General features: G+C 42.7%; 1 protein-coding gene across 1 annotated transcript in view; it reads left to right on the top strand.

Annotated features, from left to right (window-relative positions):
- The first annotated feature begins 492 nt into the window (after positions 1–492).
- NAB1 (NGFI-A binding protein 1) overlaps positions 493–9,850 on the top strand; it is a 67,891-nt gene continuing 58,533 nt past the window's right edge. Inside the window, exon 1 of the mRNA XM_070933540.1 lies at positions 493–1,311. Coding sequence (XP_070789641.1) covers positions 493–1,311 — 819 coding nt within the window. The remainder of the gene's footprint in view (positions 1,312–9,850) is intronic.

The following is a 9,850-nucleotide window of genomic DNA, read 5'->3' as shown; positions in this document are numbered from 1 at the left end:
GTGCTTTGCAATGCATACTAGCATTGATTCTCTCTTCGAATCAGTAAAGCAGTTATGTCATTTTCCAGGTTTGTGTGATTGTTTCATAAGCTACTGTTAGCTGGCTCTGCGGGTGGGTAAACATATAGCCACTACATGAACAAGTGTGCAAATAACAGCTGAGAACAATTTATGAAGTGGCTGCAGGAGTCTGCAAAAAGACAAATCTTTTAATGAGGCACTTTGCCATTTTTGAAAGACTTGTACTTGCTTTATCTTGTTTTTCTTGTAACTGGTCTTTTAAGAATTCCCTCCATAGATGAAAAATGGAGACATCAATTTGCCAACTACTACTTGGTCAGTTCAGCACAACTTTAACCAGCTCCCAATCCTGTCCTCCTTCTGTTATGCCCACCCATAAGGAATGCATTTATGTCAAATAAAAAAGCCTATCTGGAAATTGGTATTAATTTGGTTGCTCTTCTGCTTCTTTTGCAGGGCATTGGGTCCACAATGGCCACAGCTTTGCCCAGAACCCTTGGTGAATTGCAGCTTTATCGCATCTTGCAGAAAGCCAATCTCTTGTTCTACTTTGATGCCTTCATTCAGCAGGGAGGGGATGATGTTCAGCAATTGTGTGAGGCAGGTGAAGAAGAGTTCCTTGAGATCATGGCCTTGGTTGGCATGGCTAGCAAACCTCTTCATGTCCGAAGGCTGCAGAAAGCTTTGAGAGACTGGGTCACAAATCCAGGCCTTTTTAACCAGCCCCTCACTTCTTTACCGGTCAGTAGCATTCCTATATATAAGCTACCGGAAGGATCCCCAACTTGGCTGGGAATATCCTGCAATAGTTATGAACGGAATAATAGTACCCGGGAGCCTCATGTGAAGATTCCAAAATGTGCTGCCACAACCTGTGTTCAGAGTGTGAGTCCTGGCAAATCTGATGGAGTGGGGAATTTAGTGCCGCAAAACAGTAGTGAGCAGAGACTCTGGCAAGGACACCATGGAACTGAGAGCGAGCACAGCCTTTCCCCTGCTGACATTGGTTCTCCACCCTCACCAAAGGATAACACAGAAGCTTTGGATGCAGCTGCAGCTCTTTCAGTCACCGAGTGTGTGGAACGCATGGTTTCCACTCTCCCCAAAAGTGACTTGAATGAAGTGAAAGAAATGCTGAAAATCAATAAAAAACTGGCTAAGATGGTTGGCCATATCTTTGAAATGAATGATGAGGACCCTCACAAAGAAGAAGAGATTAGAAAATACAGTGCAATATATGGCAGGTTTGACTCGAAGAGAAAAGATGGCAAACATCTCACCCTTCATGAGGTAAATTGGGGACTGATATTCTTTGCTAGCTCTTTTTCAAACACCTCTGAGGTTTTTTTTTCACCACCATCTCAATCAGATTTGCTAGGGGAACATTGATACTAATCAGAATTGTATAGGCAGGAAGCACTTTTAATAAATTATTTTTATAGATGCATTGTAAAATATTTTTAATGAAATGTAATACATTAGGTGCTTTTTTGAAGGACACATTAAAGAAAAAAGTAGTTGAAATGAAAAGTGACTGTTCTTTGTCATTCCAGAACTTGGAATTGATAAACTGACATATTTTTAAATCCATGTTTTGTTTGCTCCTTTTGGAAACTTCTACAGTAAATTCACATTTACCATATTTTTCAGAGTATAAGATGCTCTGGACTATAAGATGCACCTTCCTTTTTTGGGAAGAAAAAAAAATCTGCCTCAGCCTCCCAGCAATTTGCCTCCTTGCAGCAAACAGCCTGTTTCATTTTCATTTTCAGCGCAGCTGTCGAGATCCCCTCGACACTCGGTGCTATGGAGGCAACCGTGGATCCTGGCGCTATGAAACTGTGTGCTTCCCGGTGCTATACGAACCGGGTATGACGGTGCTGGCGCCCGTTCGGAATAAACTGCACTAGGACGTCTCAGCGTCTTCATTTCCCTACGTCTCCAGACACGCAGCAGGAAGTTAGATAGCAGCCTGATTAGCACAAGAAAAAAAATCTGCCTCTGGCTCCCAGCAATTTGCCTCCTTGCAGCAAACAGCAAACAGCAGAGGCGGAAAATGGGGTGCGTGGAGGCAGCAACAGGCAATGGCAATCCCTGCAGCCTGAAACAGCTGATGGTTGGAAGGCTGATCCAACCACAATCAGCTGCTTGTGCTAATCAGACTGTGCTGAAACTGAAACGGGCTGTTTGCTGCAAGGAGGCAAATTGCTGGGAGGTAGAGACCAAACGGTGAGGGCCTGTGGGTGGGCAAGGCTACATTCGGTGTATAAGACATACCCAAATTTTCACCCTCTTTTAGGGGGGAAAAAGTGCGTCTTATACTCCGAAAAATACAGTAGATTATTTTAAATAACTTCCTTTAAAGCACGGGTGTCAAACTCACAGTATCACGTTCAGTGGTGGGTTGCTACTAGTGGCAGCGGGAGACTCCGCCCACCCACCCGAACGCTTCTGCGCATGTGCGCGTGCATGAGCAAACCGGTAGCAAAATAAATTGAAACCCACTACTGGTCACGTTTCTGTCACATGACGTTTTGTGACGTTTCTTCGTGGAGATGCAGTGGGCATGGCCTGCGCGTGACGCATCTAGCCCATGCGCTACCAGTTTGACACCCCTGCTTTAAAGAGATCTTAATAAAAGGAACTTGATTAGTAATTACCTGTTTTCAAACGTGCTCTGAAGTTAGGTTTTTCATGCATTTAGATTTTTAAAAATGTTAGTAAATGATGAAAGGATCTTCAAGAGTTTTTGATTTCTCTGCAAACAAAACTGTTGTATTCCCAAGGAGATGGTCAGCTGTTCAGGGACAGGGACACACTGTATATTTTTTAAGCTTTCATTCACTTCAGCTGTAGCTCTTTGAAACCATATGTCATATGATATATTGTAGCATTTAAACCCAAGTTCAAGATAATTACGCTTTGAAATACCCATTTGTATTGGATGTTGTTGAACTACAGTAGTAAAACAATTGAGTAAATATATATTGTTCAATTGCATAAGCACAATCTTAATGATTAATGCATTTATTTCCCTTTGAGGATAAGAATGAAATATTTCCTTTGGAAAAAGCAAGAAAACAAAGAATTGTAACTATCTAATAGAGTTAAATATGTCTAGTGACATTGGTGATTTTGAACATGTTCAAGACATTGAATTTATGAACAAAATTATAAACATTTTATATAAAAATATTTCTCTTTCAGCCTCGGTCATTATCTTTACAGGCACCATGTAGTTAGTGTATGTTAAAACTCTTTAGTTTTGATAATTGTGTCTACTTAGCATAATTGGCTTTCAGAAGCTGGCTTTTATTCATTTTTTTCATAGATTGTAGTATGCAGTTGTACGTAGTTACTTTGATTGTTTTTCATTCAGGGTGGATTTGATTTAAGTCAAGTTGATTTAAATCACAATTTAAATCATGATTTAAATCACTAGTAAAAAGGCTTGATTTAAATCAACTCGATTTAAATCATAATTTTTAAAGAGCAACTGTCATCTCTGCTACTCCTTTGACCCACTGTTGACTCACCGATAGTCCCAGTGTTGCAGAATATACAGCCTCATGCTACATAACTAAGCTCCATTTCATGCTGAATAAACTAAATTATTTATGTATCTTAAATAGAAAACTATCTTACGATAGATTTTTACCCCAAAAGTTTTTTATTAAAATAAATTCGATAAAAATAAAAAAAATCCGATTTAAATCAAAAAAATCTGTTTTTTTTAATTTTTTTAAAAAAATCATTGATTTTTATCCACCCTGTTTTCATTAGCAGTACATTCATTTATTAATTGGCATAAAATATATTATTCTCAGTTGTAACATTTACTAGTTAAAGATACAATTTCCTATGTATTTTCCTGGGAGTTGTGTTCACTAAACTCAGTGGAGCTTAATTTCTGACTAGGCATATTAAGCATGGCTCAATTAAGGGTATTTCCTCAATTTTGGATAAATGACAGACTAGTTTACCAGCTCTTTTCTCAATTCTCTGCCCAATCCTAGTTAAATTTATTGTAACAGTTCTTTTTGTAAAAAGAAAATGGATATAGATAAGTTGATATAGGTGCTGAACATTGGTGCATAATTTATGTGCCTGAAACCTGTGGATTTGCCTACATAGGGCTTTTGAATGTTGGAAATTTTATTGCTTGAATTTGTAATAAATGATCAGTGTTAAGGAAAGGCCATCAGCTGAACTTCCTTGGATTTGCTTTGTCAGAGGGGTGGTTTCTTGAAGGTATGTCATTCCTAGTGAGCAGTAGTTTCAAGCTGATGGGCTAAACCAGGGGTGTCAAAAACAAGTCATCATGGCGGCATCACGAGACATATCGGGACTTTTTTCCCCTTCATTAAACCAGGTGTGGCCAGCACGTGACGCACCTGGCCCGTGGGCTGGCAGTTTGACAGCCCTGGGCTAAACCAAAGGCTCTTTTCCTGACTCGCTGCTCAGACATTGCTACATCTGGGTTATCCTCACTCTGATTCGTTCGACTGAGTCCCAATCATCTCTCTCTGAAGCTGGTCACGCCCACCTCCTCGGCTTCCCAGCAGTCTTTTTCATTCAGTCGACGATATTGGACTTGAGTGCCTTTGTTTCTGTGCATTACGAGTTTAACTCAATATTTTTCGCTTGAATTGGCGTTTTTCTATCTTGTGAGGGCTGTGCGACGTGGGATCATCCTTTCTACGGCTGCTGTGTGGATCAGTTGGTGTTCCCGGGCTCCGGTCGCCGCTCGCTGTTTCTTTGAATTTGTCAGCGTTGAGAGATCGCTTCGGTCGTCTCCAGCAGCCATTTTAGCCACGGGTGCAAGAGCTTATTACTGGCTTATGCGGCTTGTGAGTCACTGCCGGCTGGCATACTCTTTTTTCAGGGAGGATGCTTCGCGGTGGTGGCTTTATACCACCATTTTCGTGGTCTGAGGAGGCTGTGGTGCTGAGGAGATTGTTCCAGCGACCACCATTTTAACTGCTACTTGCCACCCGCCATTTTCTGCCTGTATTTTGGCATGGTTTCTTTGATAACGTCCTGGGCTTCGATTCCCAGGGGCGTTGGCGAAGCACTTGGTTTGGACGCTGTCCAGTATTGTCCTGCCTCCCTTCAGTGCTCTGGTCATCGTTGCCTGGTTCCAGCAAAGGAAAGTGATTAATTTTTTTCCTATTTCTTCTGGGGGCTCTAGCCTGAGAGTATAATTTACCAAAAAAAAAAAAAAAAGCAATAAGGAAAGGAAATTAATTCAATAAATAAAAGGTAATTACTTTGCTAGTATTGACTGATACCACAAATAATAATTTAAATATGGCAAATGTGGAGCTCTTTTCTGACCTAGAGCAGGAAGAATCCCCATCTCCGCCTCCTTCCCCAAAGTTATCAAAGGGAAAGAAGGCCAAAGCCTCCAGGGCCTCTAAGGCAGTGCCTGCCATGACTAAGGAGGATCAGAGGAGACATAATGCCTTAGAACGACAATTTTCCAAGGCACAACATCAGGCTCAGCCTAGCCTCTACACTGCTGCCCCTGAGGGAGCAAGGGAGGACCATTCGCTGACTACCTTATCCTCTCAGGAGGTTGACCAGAGTAATTGGAACCAATGTGACATGGGCTCTATGTCTACAGACCAGGTCTTTGTCCATGTTCATTCAAGGCAAGGTTCTCCTAGGCCCAGCTCTGCAGAGGTCAGGAGCCATGTTTCCCAGTTGCCTCGCCCCGCACCTGAAGCCACTTTCACTCCTACGGCTGCCGGGCTTCGTGCAGAGGAAGGTCATACCTGTAGTCAGGCTCTGGATTTTCAATCTTTAGTTTCTCAAGCTATTACTCGCATTTTTCAGGCAGGTTTGCAACAGACTGGCTGTTTGCTTCCTCTACAGGGCCCAGCTGGGGTTCCTTGCCAAGTGCCTCAGACCATTGTACAACCTTCTGTCTCTTCCTATGGACATGTGGTTGAGCCGGTCCGGGAGGAGGAATACTTGCAGGACTTTGAATTCTCAGAAGATGAGGAAACTGTTCCGGATAAACTGGCATTTTCGGGGTTGTTTAAACCTGCTTTATTCAAATCCCTCTTACATAAAACTAAGGTGGCTACAAACATGGAGTGGGGTGCCCATCTACAATCTCAGCTGGCACAGGGTACCTGGTCTCCCATGGAGCAACTTCACAACATAAACTGGCTGGAGTTGCGCGCAGTCTGCCTGGCGCTGGTGCATTTCCGCCAACAAGTCTTCCACAAGCATGTTCTTATATTAACGGACAATATGGCCACAAAGGCCCATGTCAACTGCCAAGGGGGCACTCGCTCCTTCTCGTTGATGGAGGAGACGGAGAGATTGATGTCATGGGCAGAGCGACATGTCCTCTCCTTGAAGGCACGATCAATCGGGAGTGGATTGGCTCAGTCGGGGTCAGTTGGACCAGTCCAAGTGGCAGTTACATCCTCATCTTTTCCAGGCCCTGTCTCGCCGGTTCAGACTCCCGGTGCTAGACCTGTTCGCCATGCCCCAAAACACACAGCTGCCGAGGTTTTTCTCCCGTTTCCCGACGCTGAGGGCAGAAGGTCACGACGCCCTTCGATCTCCGTGGCCTCAAGGGCTCCTCTACGCTTTTCCTCCTATCTCGATCATCCCCAATGTGATCCGGAAGATGATCATGGAATGGGTAGATCTTCTCCTAGTCGCTCCTCATTGGCCTCGATGAGAGTGGTTTGCCGATCTGATGACTCTATCCGTCGAACCACCATGGCGGATCCCACCAGACCAGATTTCTCTTCTTCAAGGCGCGGTACATCATCCAGAGCCAGAATGGCTCCGGTTAACCGTCTGGCGCTTGAAAGAATACAATTGACCAAAGGTCACGAATGATAGATATGACTTCACTAGACAGGTGACAGGCAGCCAGACGGCCATCAACTGTCCGCATTTATAATGTGTCTTGGAATGCCTTTGCCAGGTGGTGTGCTACGACTCATGTAGATCCAACTACTGCTTCGGTCCCTGATGTTCTACAGTTTCTTCAATCCGGCTTCATCAAAGGTCTGGCTCCGGCGACCCTCAGAAGGCAGGTGGCGGCCTTAGCGACTGTACTGGTCGGGGATAATCAACAATCCTTGTCTCATGATTCCCAGATACGATCCTTCCTTCAAGGAGTGGCTAACTTGCGGCCTACAGTGATACACCGCTATCCCACATGGGATCTCACGCTTGTTCTACAAGCCTTGACGTCACCTCCCTTTGAACCTCTCAGTTCTGTCAGTCTGCGCTATCTTACCTTGAAAATGGCTTTCTTGTTGGTGATAACATTGGCCTGTCGGGTCTCCGAAATTGCGGCCCTTTCTATCAGGAGGGACCTCTGTGTGTTCTACCAGGACCGTGTGGTTCTCAGATTGGACCCGACGTTTATTCCCAAAATTAACACCCGTTTCCATCGAGCACAGGACATTGTTCTTCCAAATTTTTGCCCGGATCCCCGTCATCCTTCCGAGAAACGGTGGCATACATTGGATGTGCGTCGGGCCTTGAAGCGATATATTAGTAGGACTGCCCCCTTTTGGAAGACTGAGGCGTTGTTGGTGTCATTCCTTCCTGCATCTCTAGGACAGAAGTTTTTTTCGGCCACTGTGGGCAGATGGCTTAAAGCCTGTATTTCTAAAGCGTACGAATTGAAGGGTGGTCCAGTTCTGGGGCATATCTTACCCCATTCCACACGCAGTGCCCCCACTTCGGCTGCCTGGGCTACTCAGGCCTCCATAGATGACATCTGTCGAGCAGTCACTTGGTCCTCGCTTTCTTCCTTTGTTAAGCATTACCGTTTGGATGTTTATGCTTCGGCTGATGCTGCCTTTGGCAGACGTGCTTTACAATCTGTAATAGCTTTCCATGGCCAGGAAGGGGCTTCGATTCCCGCCCTGGGGACTTAAGCTTGGGTATGTCCCAGATGTAGGAATATCTGAGCAGCGAGTCAGGAAAATGGACATTGCTTACCTGAACGTCCCTTTTATGCTCACTGCGAAGACATTCCATCCCGCCCGTGTTCTCGCCGTTCCTGGCCTTGGGTGGGCTTTTCCGCTTGTTTCGCTCTGCAGCTGCTCCTGTTTCCTGACTGCATCTTTCATTGTCTACCTTCATCCGCTGTGGAGTCGCCTTCGTAAAAAAGACTGCTGGGAAGCCGAGGAGGTGGGCGTGACCAGCTTCAGAGGGAGATGATTGGCACTCAATCGAACGAATCAGAGTGAGGATAACCCAAACATAGGAATGTCTTCGCAGCAAGCATAAAAGGGATGTTCAAGTAAGCAACATCCGTTCTATTTCTTTCATGTGATCTCCATAACAAATATAGCTTACTGTAGTAAAATAACAATTCAAAGCCAACAAATATTTGTTTTTCTGGTCTTTTTTTTTTTTTAATGGATCACAAAGGTTGAAAAATGTGCTCTATGTTACTTGTTAAAAACTTTTCTATCACTTCACTTCTGAGCAACAAACTTATCAGAAATTAAGATGATTTACAATACTGCTTAGGTATGAAAAGCATAGTCTTCCTTATTTACCATAGGAAGGATAAATAAAAGTAGCTGTGGAAATAATACACAGAATGAGGACTTTGTCTTGCATTAAATTTCTCTAAGTGGCTTCTAACAAACTTTCCTCTTTTATTTTCTCTGATTTCCAACCACTATTTGGTTTGTCCCACTAGTGATGGCTTCTCTGTAGATAGTTGAAGAGAACTCCATCTTTCTGAGGTTTAGAGGTCATTGTGTGCTAGAAACAGAGCTCATGTCTTCAGGTACTGGTTGTTCAGTCTTCTTGCCTAACTTTTGTCTTTAGAGACAAAGGTTGGGATATCTCAAAGAGACATGGGGTGGGATATCTGGTAATTTCCAGTACCATGCCATGCATATTTTAGCTGGTAATCAAAACCTATTTAAGCAGATTCCAGGCTGTATGCAACACAGTTTTTACAATCCAGATTACTTCTCTTTATAAACATATGATTGTCCAATATTGGGGAAAACTAGATTGATTTGAACATGTAGATATTTTTGAGCTGATAGCCTAAATTTCTGTCCATTTGACTGTTAGGAAAAATCTGTCTGGTTCTAAATGTAGGACATGTGAAAAAAAAGGAGTTCCAAAAGAGTTGGCTGCCACAAATTCTGTCAATTACCATAGAAATTCTTCACTGAAGAATATGACATACAAGCCCACACAACATTTCTGTATTTTATATTAATGAAACATTAAATGTTTAATAATAAAAATATTGTATTAAGTTTTATTTTAGGGGGAAATGGAACAATATTTTTTATACCTGAATGAATACATTTTAATCCATTTTATTATTAAAATAGGTAGAATGTAAATGGAAAGTGTTATTTTAAAATACTACTTTCTCATTTGCAAGAGAATTAAGTGAGCTAAGTCACAATAATTATTTCCATCTTCGTGAGGACCACAGCATCTGTTTTAGTATGGGATGATGAAATGACAGTTGGAGTAATGGTGCTCATTTGGTCAATTGTTGACAGCTTTAGAGTTTTAGAGGGAATTGGCTGACTCAGAATGCATTTCAGTGATTACTGGCTTTAGGCTTCAGTTTAAAATTTCAGCTTATTGGAAATTTAATTGATCGTGAAATAAACATTTTGTTTTCTCGTGCTGGTAAAAATTTGCGGAACTCATTCTTAAATGATCTAAACACAAACACCTCTGTTACTTTATGTATTTATATATCAACATCTATTCATCAAGTTTATGTGGCTGCCCATGTCACAAAAAGTGACTCTAGGCAACGTACAGCAAAAAAGTATAAAACATTTTTGCTGTACGG

This window comes from Pituophis catenifer, unplaced genomic scaffold, assembly GCF_029215685.1.
Source record: "Pituophis catenifer annectens isolate HBS135680 unplaced genomic scaffold, rPitCat1.0.hap2 SCAF_1, whole genome shotgun sequence".
NCBI classification, from domain to species: Eukaryota; Metazoa; Chordata; class Lepidosauria; order Squamata; family Colubridae; genus Pituophis; species Pituophis catenifer.
Note: the sequence above shows the minus strand (reverse complement) of the source record. Positions and strands in the feature narration are given on the sequence as shown.